At 39.1% G+C, this 24,105-nt stretch overlaps 2 protein-coding genes across 3 annotated transcripts in view; one reads left to right on the forward strand and one right to left on the reverse strand.

The window, feature by feature from the left end:
• Window positions 1–1,850, reverse strand: part of INTS7 (integrator complex subunit 7) — a 96,361-nt gene extending 94,511 nt beyond the window's left edge. For both annotated transcript variants that reach the window (XM_032289160.1, XM_032289159.1), the window contains exon 1: window positions 1,633–1,850. In XM_032289160.1, the coding sequence (XP_032145051.1) occupies window positions 1,633–1,726 (94 nt within the window). In that variant the 5' untranslated portion in view covers window positions 1,727–1,850. The remainder of the gene's footprint in view (window positions 1–1,632) is intronic.
• The window catches only part of DTL (denticleless E3 ubiquitin protein ligase homolog), a 61,272-nt gene continuing 39,013 nt past the window's right edge, over window positions 1,847–24,105 (forward strand). Inside the window, exons 1-6 of the mRNA XM_032289161.1 lie at window positions 1,847–2,234; window positions 8,933–9,058; window positions 10,322–10,420; window positions 12,846–12,907; window positions 12,993–13,113; window positions 23,912–23,977. Of these exons, the coding sequence (XP_032145052.1) occupies window positions 2,183–2,234; window positions 8,933–9,058; window positions 10,322–10,420; window positions 12,846–12,907; window positions 12,993–13,113; window positions 23,912–23,977 (526 nt within the window). The 5' untranslated portion in view covers window positions 1,847–2,182. The remainder of the gene's footprint in view (window positions 2,235–8,932; window positions 9,059–10,321; window positions 10,421–12,845; window positions 12,908–12,992; window positions 13,114–23,911; window positions 23,978–24,105) is intronic.

The following is a 24,105-nucleotide window of genomic DNA, read 5'->3' on the forward strand; positions in this document are numbered from 1 at the left end:
AAAATGTCCTTAGAACTGGCAGGGATATTAGATGTTATCCTGACCTGTAATTTTCACTGAGGAATAAGAAAGAAATGTATCAGAATGAAGAGTGTTTGAAAAACACATTTAATATTACAATTTTATTTTTCAGAGGAGAAAAACCCTATAGATTTGGTAAAGGAAGAAAAACTCAATATCATTTTCTTGGTTGATAAGGGCGCACTAAAGATACGGAAACTCAACCAAGAGAATATCCCATTAGGGCGTTGTGACATTTTTGCGTTTATCAAAAGGAGGTAAAAGGTTTTTTAAAAGCCTGAGAAATTCTTATTTAAACTAACCCACTAAAAATGTTTACAGTTTAAAAAATAAAACAAACAGAAAAAGAGTCTCAAAAAGTTAATAGACGTGTCCGACTCAGAAAACTGAGAAGTGGCTCAAAGGGGAATTAAAGACACATCCTTCTGAGTTCTAGTCCAGTTCTCCAACATGATACACTGGCTACGGTTAATCAAGATTTAATTGTATACCAGCTGCCAAAATAGTTCGCGTACAATAAAAATCCTTAATAGGAAACAAAGGTTTCATACTACTACTCGAGTTCTTCACTGACAAATTTCCGACCTTGCCTCCCACATCCATATCAAAGAAGGAAGGTATATCTCTTCCGCATTTACTAAATGCTTCTTTGGCATACCATTAAGTCACTTAATACAACAATTCTGCCAGCTCAGTGGTACTGTACCCACTTTGCAGACGATAAACCGAGGCCACATGAAGTTAACCATAAAATTAGCGGCATTGAAACTTAACTCAGTGTAACCCGAAAGCTCCTTCTACACCAAGCTGCTCCCTGTAAGGAAACAGAACCCCTGAAACTTGTCTGCAGAGAATGAGCAGGGCCCTTACTTTCTGTATGATCTTGGCCATATTTAGTCTGCCTTGTAAACCGCAGATACCAGGACTACGGTAATCAAATGAATCGCTATAAAGTCGGTGCAAGATTACTATTCAGCACATTTGATGAAGACCTGGTATCAACCGAAAACCAACTTCACAATTTCTTTGTAGTGTTTCTTAGACCCTAGCCACTGTCACTACCTAGAAAATCAGGGGACTTCGGGAGGCCGAGGCGGGCGGATCACGAGGTCAGGAGTTCAAGACCAGAGTGGCCAACATGGTGAAACCCCATCTCTACCAAAAAATACAAAAATTAGCTAGGCACGGTGGCTCGTGCCTGTAATCCCAGCTACTTGGGAGGCTGAGGTAGGAGAACTGCTTGATCCGGGACCAGGGAGGAGGTTGCAGTGAGCCGAGATCGCGCCACTACACTCCAGCCTGGGCTACAGAGCGACACTCCATCTCAAATAAGAAAAAAAGAAAAGGAAATCGAGGACTGTTCTCTCAAGTGGTCAAAACGGGCCCCTCAGTAGAGTTAGCTACTAGGTTAGCAGCTGTAAGGCCTATCAGACAATCCTGCAAATTTCTTGCAACATCCCGAAGGGGTCAAAGCCCACGCCCCAGCAAAAGCACTCCCCGCCCAGCGTCGAAGTACGCATGCGCTGTCCCGGCCTCTCCCAAAGCTACCACCACCTGGTGGCGCCACTTTCCCCCATGCCGTTTCACCACTCAGCCCGCTCTTTTGAATACCTTTGTCCAATTCCATAAGGGCAGAGTTGGCATCCAGTTCCTGTTCGCCATAGCCGGCATCTGCCAGGAAAGACTTAGTTGAGTTTGATGCCATGACCCGAACAGTTACTCGACTAGCCTAGTCAGAAAGATTGCAAATGCAGCCCCAGGACCGCCATCTTCTCCCGACGCCTTCTTGCTGGTTTTTCCTCCGCGCGCTGTCAAGCCCTGTTACGCATGCGCCCTGGTCACTCCGCGGTTCGCCGGCGCCTCTCCTGCCCCCTGCGCAGGCGCTCACGGAGCTCCTGGACTCCCGGTTCCCGCGGCTGGGAGAAAAGGAGGCGGGGATCCGAAGGGGGAAGTGACTCTAAGGCGCCCCGACGCCGCTCGGAAGCCAATCAAAGAGCGTGACGTCAGTTTGGCGCGGAGTTTGGCGGCCGGGGCTTCTTACAGTGGCGGGAGTTGGAGGCGATAACGAGTCGTGTTTTGAGAGGCGAAAGCTACGATTTCTGCTGGACTTGGAGGCATTTCTGCGACTTTTCTCTCATCCGAGCCTTTTCCCCCTGCCCTGATGCTCTTCAATTCGGTGCTCCGCCAACCCCAGCTTGGCGTCCTGAGAAATGGTGAGTTAACGGTCCCAACCGCTGCTCGCGGCTGGCGGAATTCGTCTCCCACACGCCACCTCCTACCAGGGCCGACTCCAACTCAGCTTCTGAGTTCTCTCATGGCAAGGGTAAATTAATGTTAACGGGGGCTACTGAGGAAAGCTGTGCACTTTTAATCATAATCGAGGTTTTAAAATCGAAACGTAGGTAGGGACGTTGAAATAACTGCCTTCCAAGGCCCTTTGCAGCTGATACCTACATTGAGCGTTAACTGGAAAATGCATGCATTTGTGTGTATATGTTTCTTTCTACAATTATTTGAGATGGTCAAAACTGTTACTTATTGATTAATTCATTTGTTTGTTGTAGAACCTTAGTGACCCCAGCTATTTGCTATGGATACGTATCAGTGAATATGACCCGCTCTTAAGAAACTTAGTCAAGTAGAGGATATCTGCTTCTAATAGGATCAAAATCTTTTTTTCCACGTTTACTACATGGTCATAAACATTTAAATTATAGCGTGAAAGATGCCTGTAACCACATCCCCTAGAGATGACCCCTGTTAATAGATTGAAGTAAACGTCATATCTATTATTTTCAGAAATAGAATCAAAATGTCATGTTTTTCACTTTAATGGTGTAAGTTGAACATATTCCCGTGTTTGTATGTAGAAATCTACCCTATTTTCTACAGTTCGTTAGGTTCTTACACTAAAGCATTGGCAATAAGAGATTTGAGGTCAGGTTTGGGTGTCATCAGCCTAAACTTTTTGATAAGCTTCTGGTAAGAGATTTAACTACCCAGACTAACCTTGGACAGAAGTAAAATCTCACTCATGTAAAGGTCGACTATACCCAGAGTTTCTTTTTGCCCTTGAAACCATGTGAAACGAATCCGAGAAGGCAATTTTTATATTCAGGGATGTCTAGGAAAATGATATTGAGAAGGAGACTGAGAAGTAGTCCCTCAACTTCCTGCTGCCAATGTAAAACTTTATACCATCCTTATTTCCTTCTTAGATAATCTTTGTAATTATACTGTAAATGCTCCTCTTTCTGTTTCTCCTGGGACCTTGTTTGAGTAACTTCTCTATCCTCTTTTTAAGAGTGACAGTACGCAGTGGTTAAGAGCTCTGTCTTTGGAGTTAAACTGCCTGGATTTTATTATACCTCCACACTTTACTAACATGTGTGTCCTAGGGGAACTGTTCATCCTCTATTTTGTGACAGATTTTCTCCTAATTCTCCATGTGTTTACCTTTCTCTTCTCTCTTTCCATACTGAAATTCATTCATTATAATATGTTGCCAACTGAAATCTATACAGTCATCTCCTTTCCTCTTCAGTGTTGGCATTTCATCCTTGGCCTCTTTTCTTCTACCTACTCGTATGGATGGTCATAGCCATAACCAGGGCTTCTTCCACTTCTGCGTACAACCTTCTATTTCTTATACAGTAAGTCCTCACTTAATACCTAGATAGGCCCTTGGAAACTGTGACTTTAAGGAAAACAATGTATAACTAAACCAACTATACCATAGGCTACTTGATAAAAACAAGAATTAAGTTTCAGTGGCATAATATAGGTCACACAAACACCACCAAACTCCTAAAGACCCAAAACACTTCTAATATTAAATATTGAAATAATTGTGTTATACATACATTTGAGAAAGATTAATAAAAACAATTGAGATAATTATTTACCCAAGTTTTGGTGCATCAGTGAAAGACCTCGGTCATAATGGTGGTGGGTTAAATCAAGGAATAAATATTTGAAAAGTGAAAATTGAAAGGAGTACCTCCTACCACCACCCAGTTCAAAAACAAGTCACAAATATGGCAGCTCACTGAGCCCTGTCATACCAAATTGTTTATTATCCTTCATTGCTATCATTCATTCATAACTATGATTATCGTAGAGTTAACAAACTTTTACTTTACAATTATTTGTATTCATTCATTTTCTGACACACTTAATTCCACTTCAGGCCTGTGGTGCCTAAAGCCTATCCTGGCAGCTCATGGTGCAAGGTGGAAACCAGCTCTGGACCAGCCACTATTTCATCACAAGAAGCCCTCACAAACATCCATGTCTACTGGGACCATGTAGACATGCCGTTGAACCTAATACACACATCTTTGTCATGTGGGAGGAAACCAGAGTGCCTGGAGGAAACCACTGTGAACATGGGGGGAACATATGCAAACTCCATATAGCCAGTGGCCTCAAACAGGAATTGATGTTTTTCTCATGAACAGTATGAGGAAATGATATTGTACAAAATGATGTTATTGGAAGACTTCCTGTGTTTGAGATTCATTTCTATAAAATCTGAGAGGGTTGACTTTCACCCAGATGGTCAGTCCCACAAGCATCTCAAACTCAAATGCCCAAAACTTAACTCACTTTTTCCCTAAACCCGGTATATTGCCATTTTAGGGAGTGGCTTCATTATTTGAACCAGTTTTCCCCGCCGAAAACCTGAGTCAATTAAAAACTTCTTCATCTTAATAGATACACATTGAGAACATGTCCTTAAAATCCCTGGAGTCCATCCTCTCCTATTTGTTCTGATTCTGCATCTTTACTGTGTCTTGGATGTGTTCTATTTTTACTATTCCATTCTCCTAGGTTAGGCCCTAATACCTTGTCTGGTTTGTAAGAAGTCTCCCAAATGGCCTCTTAGTTTCTCTTCAGTTTATTCTCCATATTGCTGCTAATGATTCTTCTAAAATGGAAATCTGATTACTCTTCTGTGTATTTTTAAATTGATATCTAAAAACTTTTATCATAAATTTTAAAAAATGCAAAGAATGTAATTTCCGACCATACTGGGAATGTTGACATTTTAAAATAAAAATGTATCACTCTTCTAAGTGTATCTAATATAACGTAAATACTATAGTGATTTGATAATCACATCATCTGTTTGTTAGAAAAATAAATCTCCTCTTTAACTGCTAGACATTCCAGGTAGCTGCCTTTTGCTCTTGAATTTATTTCCATTTCATTTCTCCCACAGAATTTCTCCTAATGTAATTTAATTTTATGCTTGAAAAGCTCTTCTTCTAATCACTCTATCATACCCCTCTGTGTCAAAAAATGTATTTAAATTGCTGTTTCCTGCCATCATAAGCCTCCAAGTGTTAAAACTTCTTTATGGATTGAATTTTCAATATAATTATTAGTACTATATGATTGATTGAAACAATATAGATTGTGAATTTTGATTATTATTAACCAAAAGTAAAACTTTATTGGAAGTACATCTTTTACAGAGATGAATTTGGGTGTTTATGGTTCCTTTATTGAAGGAATTATTATCGCTTAGTTAAGGTTCCAGAAGTTTATTTAAAACATTATTTAATATATTGTTTAGGTAAAATATTTTTAATTAAAAATATTTGGGCACTGAAAAGTTTTTATACTTTGGATCAATGCAAGGTTTTTAAGATTGGGGCATGGGAATGTCTTTCTTTTGTAAAGTGGAAGAAAGGAAGTAATGAAGGGGAAGGAAAAAAGTGATTCCTCAATCTCCTGAAAGACATCAGGTTTTCAGACAGGTGAGTTTTGGAAATGTGTATGTAGTCATCCAATTGCTTATAAATGGAGATACATTCTGAGAAATGCTTCATTAGGTGATTTTATCATTGTACAAACATCACAGAGTGTACTTAACACAAAGCCGGATAATGTAACCTACTGTATACCTAAGCTATATAGTCTATTTTTCTTAGGCTATAAACGTGTACAGCATAATACTGTATCAAGTGCTGTAGGCAACTGTAACACAATGGTATTTGTGTATCTAAACATAGAAAAGGTGCAGTAAAGATATGATTTAAAAGATAAAAAAAGGTACACCTGAGGAGAGTGCTTACTATGAATGGTGAATGGGAGCTCGCAGGACTGGAGGTTGCTCTGGGTCAATCAATGAGTGAGTGGTCAGTCAACGTGAAGACCTGGGATGTTATACTACTGTAGACATTATAAACAATCTACACTTAGGCTGCATTAAATTGATTAAGAATAGTTTCTTCAATAATAAATTAACCTTAGCTTACTATAACTTTTAAATTTACAAACATTTTAAATTGTTAAACTTTTTGGCCCTTGTGGTAACAGGTAGCATAAAGCACAGACATGTTGTATAATTGTACAAAATATTTTATTTCTTTTTTTCTTACTCTATAAAGCTTTTTTATTTTTAGTTTTTTTCGTTTTTCTTAATTTTTTGAACCTTTTGTTAAAAGCTAAGACACAGTAGGAATTTTTAAGCTCCATTACAATCTTGTAAGACTACTATTGTGTATGCGGTCTGTCTTTGGCCAAAATGCCATCACATGGTATATGACTGTATATTGAAGTTGAGTGCAGTCGTACCAACGTTGAAGGATATGTTCCAAGACCCAACCCTACGTGTGTGTGTTTTTTGCTGTACAGACATTTACCTATGATTAAGTTTAATTAGGCACAGTAAGCGATTAACAATAACTAAGAATAAAGTAGAACAATTTTAACAATATTCTATAATAAAAGTTATGTGAAGGTGGCCTCTTGGAATATCTCATTGTACTGTACTTACCCTTGTGATGATGTGAAATGGCATAATACCTGCATGATGAGATGAAGTGAGGTGAATGATCTAGGGAGGGACTGTCATATAACATTAGGCTACTGCCAACCTTCCAACTTTGTGGCATGCAAAGTAGCTAAATGACCAAAGAGCAGGTAATGTATATGGCATGGATGCTCTGGACACAGGTATGATTCATATCCTGGACAGGCCAAGGTAGGACAGTGTGAGATTTTCTTGCTACCCAAAATGGCACACAATTTAAAACTTATGAATTGTTTAATTTCTGGAATTTTCAATTTAATAGTTTCAGACTATCGTTGACCATAGGTAACTGAAACCACAGAAAGCGAAACCATGGATAAGGGGTGACTACTGTATCTGGAAATTGAGACCCTGAAAACTCTCATGTTATTGTATACTACTTGGAATATCTGCATGTATCTCCAGGGGCTTAAGTTGTACAATAATGAAATAATAGCCTTTTCCAAATGTGTTGTGAAAGAAAGCATTATGCTTTCATGTTCATAACACGGTAAGAATCCAGAAATAGCTTAGGGTGGTTCATTAATGAAATATGTATTGCAGGGATTGCAGAAGTGGAGGGGTAGGCAAGGACCAATCACATCACCATTAACAATTGGGATGTTAATTGTAGTCAATAAGCCAGAGTTAAAGAGTCATTGTTTAATTATAAAAAAGTTATAGGTTTTTCAGAGTGTATCATCTTCATTTCAACCAAGTTGTTCAAAAGTCCCTTTTGAGTTTGTATTTTGCAGTTGATTTTTTTTTTAATTCCGAAACACAAGTGTGTATTTACATAGCCTTTGAACAGAGGCTTTTGTTTTTTCACACTTATTCTGTAGATGGATACTTGGGTGAACTCAACATGACTAATCATTGCATTCTTTTAGTTGTCTTTACAGCTCTTTTACAATGATATCTGATATTGAAATTATGACATAATGCCCTCAGAACTAATTATTAAATTTAGATTAAGTTTCTTTGCTGCCCTTCTACTGATTCTTTCAGGTTATGTCTGGGTGAACATCCAAATGAAGATTTGTTTGAAGTTAAGTCAGGTTAAGATGTATTCTCCATATAGTACTTTTGAAGAAAAGTGAGAATTCAAAGTACCCTAAAATTCAGTTTGTTAATTATTTAAGATGCTTTTAATATATTGTAAATCAGTGTTTCCTCCAGTGCTTAATGAACATTTGATTTTCAGTAATTACTTGTTGAATGAATGTTTCTTTTATATATTTAAAATGTGTTAACCACAAATCAGTATGATAAAAACAAATCTCTGAAGATGTCTTACTATGTGGGACCATAGTGCACATTAGGTCTCTGACCCAAGCAGAATAAACTTTTCTTCCATCCCAAATTTCCTGTTCTATGTTCTAAATTCAGTGAAAATCTACCCATCATTCAAGACCTCCTGTAAAGACTTCCCTGACCCACTACCGCTAGCCAGGGCTAACTAAATGTTTTCTAGGGGTCAATACTAAGATACTATGATTGTTGCTATTAACGTTTTTAGAGTCCTGCAATTTCAGCACTAAAGGAAAAAGGAACTAACCTTAGTATCAATGAATACGTTACTGGCTGTAGTAGGTACATTGACATATTATTTTCTTTGACTTTTTGACCACTGGATTTTGTATGATGTTCCAGGTAACTTAAGAGTTTATAGCAATGTTGTTGATTTAGTGACTCCAAAAACATAGTAAGGATTTAATGGAAGGGAATAGCAGTTTTAATAGAATGCTTTTGTGGTAGTCTCTTACGAGAATGGAGAAGATCTTAATATGCAAAGGCCCCTTGTTCTTATCTCTCACTAGTGAGAGTCTCCGACAAGAGTTCACCGACAAGACTCTCACTAGTGAGAGTCTCCATTTAAGATAGTAAGCCCAGAGTTATACCTCCCCAGAAGTTAGAAGTGGTCTTTCGTTTCTTCCTTAGGATTTCTTAAGAAAATACCAGAAACTGATTCTTCCATAGATATTAATAGTAAGTGGATCTGTGTTAATATCTAAAGTTTCTTAAGAACAAATATTTACTTCTGCATTTGTTAAAAATGCTGAAATGTAATGCTCTATTGGAATTCTATAAGGAATTGTCTTGTTTTAGGATGGTCTTCACAATACCCTCTACAATCCCTTCTGGCTGGTTATCAGTGCAGCGGTAATGATGAACACACTTCTTATGGAGAAACAGGAGTCCCAGTTCCTCCTTTTGGATGTACCTTCTCTTCTGGTAAGAGAATTACTATCTAGGCAAGGCTTGGGCACAAATCATCTATTTCACACTTACAGGGAAAATATACCATAGTATTTCCCTTTCAAAGAAAAGTAAATTAGGTGGATGTTAGAGTTTTTTTTTTTTAAGACTATTGTCTTCTGATTTATAAAATAGACTTAATCTCTATGCATCATTAGCATAACTATACATTTCCTCTAAAGCATAGACTCTTACAGCACCATTTTTTAAAAAGTGGTATTAAGGAAAAGGTTGCAAAGGTTCAGCTACTATGAAATTGTTTTACCCAGTAGATACATACTCTTTTATCTGGTTGAATGTATCTTTCTGTGACTCATTGGGGAATATATGAACAGAAATGGAACTACTTCAGCTGGGCACAGTGGCTGACATCTGTAATCCCAGCACTTTGGGAGGCCAAGGCGGGTCCAGGCACAGTGACTTACACTTGACTTACCCAGTACATTGGGAGGCTAAGGCAGGTGAAGCACTTGAGGTCAGGAGTTGAAGGTCAGCCTGATCAACATGGTGAAACCCTGTCTCTACTAAAATTAGAAAAAATTAGCTGGGTGTGGTGGTGCGCACCTATAATCCCAGCTACTCAGGAGACTGAAACAGGAAAATTGCTTGAATCTGGGAGGCTGAGACAGGAGAATTGCTTGAATACAGTGAGCCAAGATTATGCCATTGCACTCTAGCCTGGGCGACAGAGCAAGACTTCATCTCCAAAAAAAAAAAGAAATAGAAGTACTTGTCTTCACCCATCATAGTTTGAGAGGAAAGAGAAAAAGTTGTGAAAAGGAAATTTCAAGCTAACAGACTGCTTACAAAAATTAGCCAGGCATAGTGGTGCATGCCTGTAGTCCCAGCTACTGGGGAGGCTAAGGCAAGAGAATCGCTTGTACCTGGGAGGTGGAGGTTGCAGTGAGCCAAGATCATGCCACTGCATTCCAGCCTAGGTGACAGAGCAAGACTGTCTCAAAAACAAACAAATCTAATAGACTCTTATGTAGCCATGATTGTGGTAAAAATTAATAAAAATATAATAAAAAATAAAACTAATAGACTCAGCCTGCTGGCGGCCTACATCATCATATGCCTTTGTTTACCATTGGCCGGTACCACTCTTGTTTTAAGTACTACCCTCGATTTAGCCCTTCTCTAAATAAGAGATTATTTGAAGATAATTTTGGTGGTTTTTGAGTAAACTTTAAAATGTTTGTGTTACTCTGTATATTTTATTCTTTATTTCTGATTTAGCTCCCAATATGGAACATATCCTAGCAGTTGCCAATGAAGAAGGTTTTGTTCGATTGTATAACACTGAATCACAAACTTTCAGAAAGAAGTGCTTCAAAGGTAAGTCTAGGTCTACAATTTTTGTTTTAACATTTAAAACAATTTATAAACCCTCAAGTGAATTATTATTCGAGCACATTCTGTTTTAGTCTGTCTTGTGTTGCTATAAAGTAATAACTGAGACTGAGTAGATTAAAAAGAAGAAAACATTTATTTGGTGCATGAGCCTGCTGGCTAGAAGATTAGACATCTGGTGAAGGCGTCAGGCCGTCCTCACTCATGGCAGAAGCCAAAGAGGAGCCCATGAATACAGAGGTCACATGGCAAGAGAAGAGAGGTGGTGCCAAGCCCTTTTTTAACAACCAGCTCTCCAGGGAACTAATAGAGTGAGAACTCACTCATCTGCCCACCTCTTAGGGAGGGCATTAATCTGTTCGTGAGGGATCCACCTCCATGACCCAAATGCCTCCAACCATTAGGTCCCACCTCCAACTTTGGGGATTAAATTGTAACATGAGATTTGGTGGTGACAAACATTTAAACTATAACGCATTCCCAATGATGTTAACTTCTGATTAAGTCTTTTTAGGGACCAGGTTAGAAGTAAATGGTAGACTGCCTATCTGTCAGTAACTGTTAACTGTGACAATGCCTTTACTCAAAGTTAAGAAAAATACATTTTAGGATTAAAAACAGTTTCTTCAAAAAGTTGAATTTTTAGCACTTAATGTGATTGGAGAAGTGTTGCTTTAAAATATTTATATTGATCAAGCATTTTACATGTATAAAGCAAAGTTCTACTAACCTTAAGAAGCTGGTAATTTGGAACCTGTAAGTCAAGTGTTGAAATAAATAAAAGACTAAGTGATGTAGAAGTAGAAAGAAAACACATAGGTGTCAAAGAGAAAGCTCTCATATAATAAAGAAGGCTAGGAAAATTTATATATTATAAAATTCCACTGGTCTAAATACCATAGTCCAACTCAAATGGGGGATTTGAGTTGGACTATGGTATTTAGACCAGTGGAAATGAAAGAGGGCACTCCAGGTGGAGGGAAAAGCATTAGCAAAGGTCTAGGGATAGAAAAAGCACAGGATATAATAAAATAGGAAGTGACCAATTTGATTGGAATAAGATATATCTAGAACAGTGAGAGATGAGGCTTGCAACCAAGATAAAGGCTAAAGCAAGCAGAAATTTGAATGTCAAACCAAAGTATTTTACATTCCATTCAGAGAGCATCATGAAGTTCTTTTTGTTTTTTGTTTTTGTTTTTGTATTTTTGGTAGAGAGGAGTTTCACCATGTGGCCAGGCTGGTTTCGAACCCCTGGCCTCAAGTGATCTGCCTGCCTCGGCCTCCCAAAGTGCTGGGATTACAGGTGTGAGCCACTGTGCCCAGCCAGCATCATGAAGATTTTTGAACTGGAATGTGTTTCAGATAGATTCTATTTTAGAGAATATGTTACTAATGAACTATGGAAAGAAAATTGACATCAGTTGGTAGTAGTTCTCATGTGGTAATTAAGGGAATGTGTAATGTCTAAGTCCACAAATTCACTTTGGCTCATGCACCCTAGGGTGCTGACTACTGCTTTTTTATGTGTGCATCTTTATTTATTTTTATTATTTTAAGTTCCAGGGTACATGTGCAGGATGTGCAGGTTTGTTACATAGGTAAACGTGTGCCATGGTGGTTTGCTGCACATATCAACCCATTACCTAGTTATTAAGCCCAGCATGCATTAGCTATTTTTTCTGATGTTCTCCCTCCCTCTGCTCCCCCTCAACAGGCTCCAATATGTGTTGTTCCCCTCCCTGTGTCCACCTGCTCTCATTGTTCAGTTTCCGCTTATGAGTGAGAACATGCAGTATATGGTTTTCTGTTTGTGTGTGAGTTTGCTGAGGATAGTGACTTCCAGCTCCATCCATGTCCCTGCAAAGGACATGATCTCTGATACCTCTTTTTTGTGGCTGCATTGTATTCCATGGTGTATATGCACCACATTTCCTTTATCCAGTCTATCATTGATGGGCATTTGGGTTGATTCCATGTATTTGCTATTGCAAATAGTGCTGCAGTGAACATATGCATACATGTACCTTTATAATAGAATGATTTCTATTTTGGGGGATATATACCCAGTAATGGGATTACTGGGTCAAATGATATTTCTGGTTCTAGGTCTTTGAAGAATCACCACACTGTCTTCCACATGGTTGAATTAATTTGCATTCCCAACAACAGTGTAAAAATGTTGCTATCTCTCTGCAGCCTTGCCTGCATCTGTTGTTTCTTGGCTTTTTAATATTCGCCATTCTGACTGGCGTGAGATGGTATCTCATTGTGGTTTTGATTTGCATTTTTCAAATGATTGACTACTGATTTTTTACTACTACATCTTTCCAGGTATTTAAACTACTATTGATACGGTAGCCAAAAATTACAATTTAGGCATTTCACGTTTACTGTTTTCTTTGTTTAGAATGGATGGCTCACTGGAATGCTGTCTTTGACCTGGCCTGGGTCCCTGGTGAACTTAAACTTGTAAGTGACTTTTATTTCATTAGGATCTGGGTAAATACTAATAAGGGATTGCTTTATTAAATTGTGCTTACCTTATTTTTGAAAGGTTACAGCAGCAGGTGATCAAACAGCCAAATTTTGGGATGTAAAAGCTGGTGAGCTGATTGGAACATGCAAAGGTCATCAGTGCAGTCTCAAGTCAGTTGCCTTTTCTAAGTTTGAGAAAGGTAAGTTTGTGCTAATCCTCTTTCATCTCCTTGACCTTCTTTACAGTGGGGAGATAAGAAGCTATAATTGTTTCTACACTTTTCCCTGTCAAAGTTACTACTTTACCTCCGTGAATGATTAAGATTCTTTTTTTGGAGACAGTTTCGTTTTGTTGCTCTGGCTGGAGTGCAGTGGTGCGATCTCGGCCCACTGCTTCCTCTGCTGCCTCCCAGGTTCAAGTGATTCTCCTACCTCAGCCTCCAGAGTAGCTGGAACTGTAAGCACGTACCACCATGCTCAGCTAATTTTTTTTTATTTTTAGTAGAGAAAGAGTTTCACCATATTGGCCAGGCTGGTCTAGAACTCCTGAGCTCAGGCAACCAGCTGCCTCAGCCCCCTATAGTGCTAGGATTATAGGCGTGAGCCACTGCACCCAGCCAGATGATTAAGATTCTAATATGACTGAAAACCTTAATAAAATTAAATTGGTTTTAGGCTCACTCTCTGGACATTATCTCTAGCTTGTCCCTAAAAGTCAAGAGTCTTTAGTAAGTTTTTCTATAATTTTGCACATAAGGTAAAAATTTATAAATAGCTGCAATACCGTTGTTAGTTTGACTGTTTATTGAGGTTAAAACCTTGCACTGGGCACTCATTAACTCTATTTGTAAAACAGAGTTACTTTTTTTTTTTTTTTTTTTTTTTTTTTTTTTTTTAAGAGAGAGTCTCACTCCATCGCCAGGCGCCAGGCTGGAATGCAGTGGCATGACCTTGGGTCACTGCACCCTCCGCCTCCCGGGTTCAAGCAATTCTCCTGCCTCAGCCTCCCAAGTAGCTGGGACTACAGACGCGTGCCACCACGTCCAGCTAATTTTTTTGTATTTTTAGCAGAGACGGGGTTTCACCATGTTGGTCAGGATGGTCTTGATCTCTCGACCTCGTGATCCGCCTGCCTCGGCCTCCCAAAGTGCTGGGATTACAGGCATGAGCCACTGCGCCCGGCCCAGAGTTGCTTTAACTCTACTTGTAAAATCTAAATGAGCTATAAGGCTGATAAACTGAACGTGATTTTCTGCCTAAAAACTTACGTATTTGGTTTAAATGCCCTAATTTTCTAGTATGTTTTCAACTATTACTTAAAATTGATTTTCCTGTGTTTATTTTACTGTTATAATGGACAAAAAAGATTTGAAGAATGATATAACAGAATAATACTGTAGCAGCTAGGAAAAAATGTATCAGTGTTATCTGAATGAGCTCTTCATTTCTATTTTTCTTTTTTCTCCTTCCATTTGTTTCTTACTAAATAAATTTTTTTAAATGGACCAACAAACATTTATCACAAATGTGATAAATACAGTCTTTGAATTAATCTGACTGTAATCTCTGAATAATAGTGACAGACATTATAATCTCCTTTATCATTGAATATCTCCGTTATCACTCTGTTTTAAAAAGCAGTATTTTCTTCACCTCATTCAGGAGGTTAAGCTGGTTTGGATTTATTTTTTTTTTTTTTTTTTTTTTTTTGAGACAAAGTCTCACTCTGTTGCCCAGACTGGAATGCAGTGGCTTGATAGCTCACTACAATCTCCACCTCCCAGGTTCAAACGATTCTCATGCCTCAGCCACCCAAGTAACTGGTATTATAGGCACACACCACCACGCCCAGCAAATTTTTGTCTTTTTAGTAGAGACAGTGTTTCACCACCTTGGCCAGGTTGATCTCAAACTCCTAACATCAAGTGATCTCCCACCTTGGCTTCCCAAAGTACTGTGATTATAGGCATGAGCCACCATGCCCAGCCCGGCTTGGACTTTTAAGAAAGTCAGTTTTAATCTCCTGTGGTTGCAGTTGAAACTAGAACCTTGAAGGGGAAATGTGGCATGATTTTTTTTAATTTCTGCATAACTTTTTATTAACATATTTAAGTATAAAAGTAGGTTTGCTTGTGATCTAGTTTACTACACTCCTGTGTCAGAGTTCACTCTGAGTTTGTAAAAATAATTTAGATAATGAAAATTTACCTAACTAAAGACTAATGGAAAACATCGTATCTTTTAGTCCTTTTGCTTAATTTTTACAACTCTGTATGTGAATCAGTCTATCTCAAGACAATGAGATCTAGAAGAAAAGGCACTGAGTTTGAAATTGGGGCAGGTGGATTTTTTCATGGCTTTCAGTAGTCCATAGGTGCTCTAATGTGAATTAGTCTGATCGGATACTATTCCCGAGCACTGTGGTTTGTTTTTGGTAAACGGAATAGATATTAGCTCCACTCATTCCATCAGCCATAAGCCCTCTGCAACTAAGTATGGAAGTCCTTTGTTTCATTCTGGACTCTTGGGCAAAGTGATTTCACCTTCTTGGGCTGCCTTTTCCTAATTTAATGAGATACATACCTATTCTATTTAGGTCACAAAAATATTGTAGACATAAAAGTGAGGTGTGAAATATGAATGCTTTTTTTAAAATCTGAGCTTATTATAGTGGCTCACGCCTATAATACCAGCAACTTGAGAGGCTGAGGTAGGAAGATTGCTTGAGGCCAGGTGGCCTGGGTAACACAGTGAGACCCTATGTCTAAGAAAATAAATTAGCTTGGTACAGTGGTATGCACCTGTAGTCCCAGCTACTTCAGAGTCTGAGGTGGGAGGATCACTTGAGCCAAGGAGTTCGAGGCTGTATTGAGTTATGATTGTGCCACTGCACTCTAGCCTGGGCAAAAGAGTTAGACCCAATCTCAAAATAAATTAAATCAATTGATTAGTCTATAATCAGTCAGTCAGAGAACCATATAAATGCTTAGTGTTTTCTGGGGTTTTTTGATAGATAGCTTGGTAGAAAAGATCATTGGTCCAGTTCTTTCCACCCTACATGGGCAGGATGTAAATAATCCTAACTGGACGTAGTCATACTAATGGAATTCACTTTCCCTAAATATCTGCCACCTAAAAGCAAAGAAAATGAACTAGGTAAGTGCTTTGTGTGGCAAAAGGGCAGGTATTAGAACTTTTGGGAGATAATTAAAATTGATTATAAATGTATTTCTATTTCCTCTCCTACAAACTTACCTAAATTTGCACCTTCTTTCTCATTCTTCATTCTCAAGTTTTAATTAAATGAGAATGTCTTAGAAGTGGGCCAGGCATTTTTTTTTTTAAGTTCCTCAAGGGATTCCAATGTGCAGCTAAAATTGAGAAACATTCTTGATCCTCCCCAAGACCTTCTGCCATTACATGTATCCCCATGGCTCCTGTATCTTGAAGCTCTCCCTCTCTATTGTCCGATTCTTCTCAGGAAAGACTCAAGAATGTGACCTATTTTCCCAAATATCTTAACCCCATGTTCTCTTTTAGTTGTTACTGTTTCATATTTTCTATCTCCTCTAATTTGGTTTAATCTACTTTTCAAAGTAGTCCTCTTCATGAAATCACTCTTGCTAAAGTTATTAACATATCTAATTATCAGAAACCCTGAAACTTTCCAGTTCTTTTCTTCTGCTTGTATGTTACACTTTAGGCCATTGATAACATTTCAATAAAATTATTTCCTTAGAATCTATGATAGACCACTCCTTTCTGGTTCTTCTTTTGTCTTTCTCTTTATTCTTTCATAGTTGCTTTTACCTAGCTTGAAGTGTTGTCAAGGCCCAGGAGTTGGTGTTTGGTCTTTGTTTTGCTTTCAACCTATGCCTTCTTAGACAGTTTCATCTCTACTAGTTTTGTTTTGTTTTTCACTCTACTTGTGTTGACCCAGATCTATATTCCTAGCCTTAACCTCTCTGCCAGTACTTCAGATTCAACATGTCAAAAACTGAACCCACAACTTCCTCCCTGAACTCATGATTCCTCCCTGGTGTTGCCATCTTTTTCCTCTTTGGTATCATTTCCTTAAAGAATTTCCCTTAATGTTTCTTATAGTATGAGTCTAGTGGTAATAAATTACCTTTGTTTTCCTTTATCTGAAAATGTCTTTATTTCATTGTCATTCTTGAAGGACATTTTTGATGGATATGAAATTTTGGGTCAACGGCTTTTTTTCTTTTCATTGCCTGAAGATGTTCCACTATCATCTGTGGTTTCATTGAGAACTCTGTGGTTGTTAAAATCATTTCCCTGCATACAATATGCTGTTTTTCCTGAGTACTTTCAGGATTTTCTGTCTTTGGTTTCTAGCAGTTTAATTATGGTTTGTCTAGTCATGATTTCCTTCATAGTTATCCTGTTTGAGGCTTGCTGAACTTTTTGAATTTGTAAATTCCTTTTTACTGAATAGGGAAATTTACTGCTATTATTTCTTGAAATATTTTTTTCTGGCCAGGCATGGTTGCTCGGGCCTGTAACCCCAGCACTTTGGGAGGCTGAGGTGGGCAGGTCACTTGAGGTCAGGAGTTCAAGACCCGTCTGGCCAACACAGTGAAACTTTGTCTCTACTAAAAATACAAAAATTAGCTGGGCGACGTGATGGGAGTTTGTAATTCCAGCTACTTGGGGCTGAGGCAGGAGAATCACTTGAACTTGGGAGGCGGAGGTTGCAGTTGGCCGAGATCACACTACTGCCCTCCATACTCCAGCTGGGTGACAGAGAGAGACTCTGTCTCAAAAGAAAAAAAAAGAAAGAAATATATTTTCTGCCTAATTTATTCATAATCTCTGTCCTCCCTGCTTCTTCTGGTACCTTAATTACTCATATATATATTTTTTCAATTGCTCATATATTTGACTTTTCTAAATTATCCCATGAGTCCTTAAGGTTTTCTTTTTCTTTTTTTTTTTTCCAGTTATCCTAAATTTAAGATATAACGAACAAGCCATAAAATTCATCCATTTAAAGTACATGTTTTAGTTTATTCACAGAGTTGTGCAGCTATCACCACAGTATAAACTTAGAACCTTTTCATCAGCTGAAAAGAAACTTGAACACGTTAGCAATACTTTTACCTATTCCTTTCAACCCCATACAACCACTATAGTAATTTCTTTCTCTCCAGATTTGCCAATTATACACATGCATGCAAATGGAATGATACAATATGTGGTCTTCTGTGACTGGCTTCTTTCATTTAGCATAATGTTCAGTTCTGTTTTTCTCTCTCTTCTTCAAATTGAATGATTTCAATTAATTTGTCCTAAAGTTTACTTTCTCTGTTTTCTCCAGTCTTCTTATGCCCATCCAGTGAATTTTTTTCATTTCAAATACTGGTTTTCAGTTCTAAAATTTTTTATTTTTTTAAGGCAGAGTCTCGCTCTTTTACCCAGGTTAGAGGAAAGTAGCATGATCACAGCTCACTGCAGCTTTAACCTCCTGGGCTCAAGCAATCCTCCTATCTTAGCCACCAGAGTAGCTAGAACCATAGACGAATGCCACCATTCCTGGCTAATTTCTTTTTGTATTTTTTGTAGCAATGGGGTTTTGCCATGTTGCTCAGGCTTGTCTTGAACTTCTGGGCTCAAGGGATCTGCCCACCTCAGCCTCCCAAAATACTGATATTAACAGGCATGAGCCACAATGCCTGACCTTCCATTTGTTTGTGTATTTGTTTTCCTGCTGAGATTTATCATCTTTTGGTTGATTGCAAGTGTATATGTTTTTTTCTTTTCTTTTCTTTTTTGAGACGGGGTCTCATTCTGTCACCCAGGCTGGAGTGCAGTGGCAAAATCTGCTCCCAGTCTCAAGCGGTCCTCCCACCTCAGCCTCCCAAGTAGCTGAGACTATCGGTGCATACCACCACACCCAGCTAATTGTTGTATTTTTTGTAGAGATGCGGTTTCAACATGTTGCCCAGACTAAGTATATGTTTCTTTAACTCATTTAACATGGTTATGTATCCTTTACAACCTTATCTGATAACATCTGGATTATCTTGGGATTGGCTTCCATTGATTTATTTTACCTTGAGAACAATTCATTTTCCTGGCTCTTTGTAAGCCAAGTAATTTAAGATTATATTCTGGACATTGCAAATGGCATGTTGGATTCTAGATTCTGTTATATTGCTTAGAAAAGAGTTGGTATTCCTTTTTTCACAGACAATTCACTTGTTTAGATCCAAATTGCAGACTGTCACACCTGCAAGAGGGCAGTGGATCTTACCTCAATTATTTTCTTTAGTTTAAGCCTCAGTTGCAAACTGCTTTCAGTTTTCTGTTGCCCATATGGTACAGGGGTCAGCCAGAGACTTGGACTGAGTTTAAACGTGAAATTACGGGTTCCCATTCTCTAGCTGTCTCCAGGGTTTCCCCATTCCCTCACTCTCTGACTGTTCTTATTGCTCCCAGTCTCCTTTTCATGGTTCATCTGTCTTGAAAGATGGCAGATTTTTTAATTTACATTTTAGCTGCCTGGTATTAATGCTGCAACTATGGCTGCTCTCAAGGTAAAACCACCAAAAAAGACAAAAAAAAAAAAAAAAAAAAAAAAACCCAGTAACTTAATTTCACTCCAACCATTTGCTAAAAATGTTGACTCCCCTCCAAACATCGCATGTTTAAGAGGAAAGCGGGCCAGGCGCAGTGGCTCACGCCTGTAATCCCAGCACTTTGGGAGGCCAAAGTGGGCAAATCACCTGAGGTCAAGGAGTTTGAGACCAGCCTGTCCAAGATGACGAAACCCAGTCTCTACCAAAAATATAAAAAATTAGTCAGTTGTGGTGGTGCATGACTGTAATCCCACCTACTCGGGAGGCTGAGGCAGGAGAATCGGTTGAACCCGGGAGGCGGAGGTTGCAGTGAGCCAAGATCATGCCACTCTACTCCAGCCTGGGCGACAGAGAGAGACTCTGTCTCAAAAAAAAAAAAGAGGCAAGTGGTAACTTAAAGAGAGGAGTAAATTTTACCCCCAAACAATTTCTATTTTAGGCAGAGTGAATTCCAACAAAAGAGGGGGAAAATGAACCTGAGTGAGAATCTGTACAATCAAAGCTGTTAAAAGGAATGAATAGTTCCTGACACTTTAAAAGTGCTGAATTAAAGGAAGAGTTTCAACATGACTGACCAGATGCTTCTGGTACTTACCTCTTCCACAGAGTGGAATCAAAATAGTGAGATAATTATGGTGATAGTGAGAGTACATAATCACACTTCAAATAGATCATCTAAGAGAGAACACTGGAATTCAACCGAGAAGTGATAAACTCTGAAAGCAATGAAGGAGAAAAGTAAGGCAGCCTGTTTGCAATCGGCTAGGAATCTGGAGAGGCTTCCTATGCAGAGGAAGAGTAAGTGGGACCCCCAGCAGCCCAAATACCCACTGTGAACTCTAATAGCATTACCCATGAGGGACCCCCTTGATGCTCACAGGCCCTGAGACTAACATAGGGAGCTGCCTGGAGACTTCGTGAAGGCATTGGTCCAGAGAGATATCATACTGGATCCCACAACCCCTAAGTCCTAAGCAGCTGCAACACAGCGTGATTTTTAGATCCCAGCCCCCACCAGACTACGTCCTGCCCTGCCCCGCCACTCAGACTGAATTGGGAACCAGTGACCCCATTCCTCTGAGCAGAGTGGCTGCTGCAGGGCAGAGGTATGAGCAAAGCTCAGTCCCCTAACTACCTGCCTATGGCTGCTCCCAGGGAAAGCAACCCCACTCTCCATATCAGTACTGCAGCATAGCTGCTGCTGCCCCTACCGGAGCATTCCACCAGAAGCCTGGGGATCACCCTACCCCTGCCTTCCATAGCCAGCACCTGCGTGCACCACCAGAGTCCCTGAGGACATTTCCACCCAGCCTGTCTTCATAGCCGCCACTACCCAAGCACAATCTAGGAGGCCTAAGGATCACCCAGTTCAGTTCGTCAGCAGTGATACCTGAGCACTCCTAGAGTCTGAAGTTGGGCCTACTCAACCTGCTACTACCACAGCTGGCACCCACCTGTACATGCAATCTGCAGGTCTGGGGACTGGCCTGTCCAACCTATCAGCCACCACCAACACTAGTACAGAATACTTGGGTTCCAAGGGATTTTTCCATCACTGCTACTGTCATCACCCATACCACTCCACACCTGCTGCCCAGGGGCTCAAAAACTTGCCCACCCACAAGGCCCACTGCTGCCATTTCCAGTACCTGAGGAAGCCATCTGAATGCCCAAGAATCTACCTGCCTGGATCCATTAACACCAGTGCCATTGTATGCTGCCTTGGGGCCGAAGGACAGGCAGGCTCAGACCACTGCTGCCATCACTGGGGCCTGAAGACTGGCCCTCTTGATATTTCAGTTTCTGGCAAGACTTAACGAGTCCACACTAACAACCACATCTGATCTACCAACAAAACCACAGATATTACTGACTCTATTTACGGCCAAAAGGAATGATAGAGACTACACTACTTAATGCATCCAGAATGAAAGCCAAGTGTCCTTTCCAACCATCATCATAGCTACATCTTCAGGAACATGTTCTCCATTACAAACCAAATTCAAAAAATTGGAAGAAGCAGCTGTTAAACCAGGTGCACAAATAACATGCAAACATAGGAAACGTCAAAAACCAAGGATATGCGACACATCCAGAGGAACACAGTAATTCTCCAACAAATCCCAATCAAAAAGAAATATACAAAATCCTGGAAAAATGATCCAAAATACTGATACTAAAGAAGCTCAGTGAGATACAAGAGAATTCTGAAAGACAATACAAAGAAACAGAAAAATAATTAAGGATATGAATGAGGAATTTACCAGAGAGTTGGGTATCATACAATAGAACGAAATTCTGGAACTACGAAATACATTTGAAAGCTTCAGCAATAGATCAAGCAGAAGAATCTCAGAACTTGAAGACATCTTTTGAAATAACCTAGTCAGACAAAAATAGACAAAAAATAATAAAGGTGAATAACTAAAGCTTTCATGGCAATGTGGGACACTATCAAATGGCCAAATACATGAATTTTCAGTGTCCCAGAAGGCAAAGATAAAAAACAAAATAACAGGTGAAAACTTTCCAGGTATGTGAAAAACTGCTCCATATGACAAATAACCACAGTAAGATATCATCCTAGCCCAGTTAGAATGGCTAGTATTAAACAAAACAGATGCTGGCAAGGATGTGGAGAAAAGAGAACTCTTGTACATTGTTGGTGTGAATGTAAATAAGTATAGCCACTATGGAAAACAGTAAGATTTCTCAAACTAAAAATAGAGTTACCGTATGATCCAGCAGTCTCATTGGGTATTTATCCAAAGGAAGAGAAATCAGTGTATCAAAGGAATAACTGCAGTCACACTATTGCAGCACTATTCACAATAGCCAAGATATGGAATCAACCTATTAATGGACAAATAGAGTTTCTAAATATGTAGCATATATACAGTTGAATACTATTTGGCCATAAGAAGGAATGAAATTATGTCACTTGCATCAATATTATGTTAAGCAAGCCAGGCGCAAAAGATAAATTTCACATGTTCTCACTTACATGTGGGTGCTATAGCAGTGAATCTCGTGAAAGTAGAGAGTAGAATGATAGATAACCAGAGGCTGGAAAGTGTGGGTATGAAGGGGGAATGAAAAAAGTTTGCTTGATGGACACAAACATAAAGTTAGATGGTATAAGTTCCATTGTTTAATATCTGACAATTGTCACCTTACAAAATATTGTATATTTCAAGTAGCTAGAAAACTTGAAATGTTCCCAGCATATAGAAATGATAAATACTCAGGCCGGGCGCGGTGGCTCAAGCCTGTAATCCCAGCACTTTGGGAGGCCGAGGCGGGTGGATCACAAGGTCAAGAGATCGAGACCATCCTGGTCAACATGGTGAAACCCCGTCTCTACTAAAACTACAAAAAATTAGCTGGGCATGGTGGTGCATGCCTGTAGTCCCAGCTACTCAGGAGGCTGAGGCAGGAGAATTGCCTGAACCCAGGAGGCGGAGGTTGCGGTGAGCCGAGATTGCGCCATTGCACTCCAGCCTGGGTAACAAGAGCGAAACTCCGTCTCAAAAAAAAAAAAAAAGAAATGATAAATACTCAAGGAGATGGATAGCCCAGCTACCCTGACTTGATCATAATACATTCTGTGCAGGCATCAAAATAGCACAAATACCCTATAAATATGTAAAATGTTATGTATCAGTAAGAAAAATTGCATGTTTTAGTTTCATTTCCACAGAGCCCTTAGGTTTTTGTGTTTTATCCCACTTACAGCCTATACAAGTGGATTAGTTTAAGTGCTAACTCTTTCACACAGGAAGCAGGGGTTTTTTGGCCTAATTTTAAAGAATAAAACATTACAGATAAATTGAAGTTCTCCTATAGTGCCTTCTCCAATACCATTGCACCCCAGAGGCAACCTCTTTGACAAATTTCATACGAATCTGGTCCATATTTTTCTATTGAACCAATACAGTTTAGAGGTTTGGAGTATAAGCTCTAGATTCATACTGCCAAGAGTACCTTTACAAGTTACTTATCCTCTCTGTGCCTCTCTTGCTACCTACCTAATAAGGTCGATAGCAAGGATTGAGATAATTTGTATAAGTCATGTGGGATAGTAGCTAACATTTAAAATAGCAAACACTCTGTATTTTGGCTCTTGCTTGTCATTCTTACTATAACTATACTATATAAAGTATTTTGTGTGGGTTTTTAAAAATTTACAGAGGGGTGATTCTATAAAGTTTTGTTCAACATTAGCATCTCAAGCTTTTTGCAGTCCTTTCTCCTATCTGTTATTGAGCCATATATTTTTACATTTTTGATCTCCCATGCCAGATACAGTACCTAGCACATAATAGATAAGGAAATTGAAATATATGTCATTGACTGGTTTTGTTAACCTCTTAATAATCTGTTTATTTCCCCACAGCTGTATTCTGTACAGGTGGAAGAGATGGCAACATTATGGTCTGGGATACCAGGTGCAACAAAAAAGGTTGTCTAGTTCTATTTTAATTTTGAGAGATTTGGGATCACCCTATACTTAATTTTGAGTGAAAGAGTTAGTGATTTCATCTGATCACCACCAGTAGCATGTACGCATAATTCCCCATTTCTGCTCAC

Source organism: Sapajus apella, unplaced genomic scaffold, assembly GCF_009761245.1.
Source record: "Sapajus apella isolate SASKATOON/1434 unplaced genomic scaffold, GSC_monkey_1.0 scaffold22, whole genome shotgun sequence".
Lineage (NCBI taxonomy): Eukaryota > Metazoa > Chordata > Mammalia > Primates > Cebidae > Sapajus > Sapajus apella.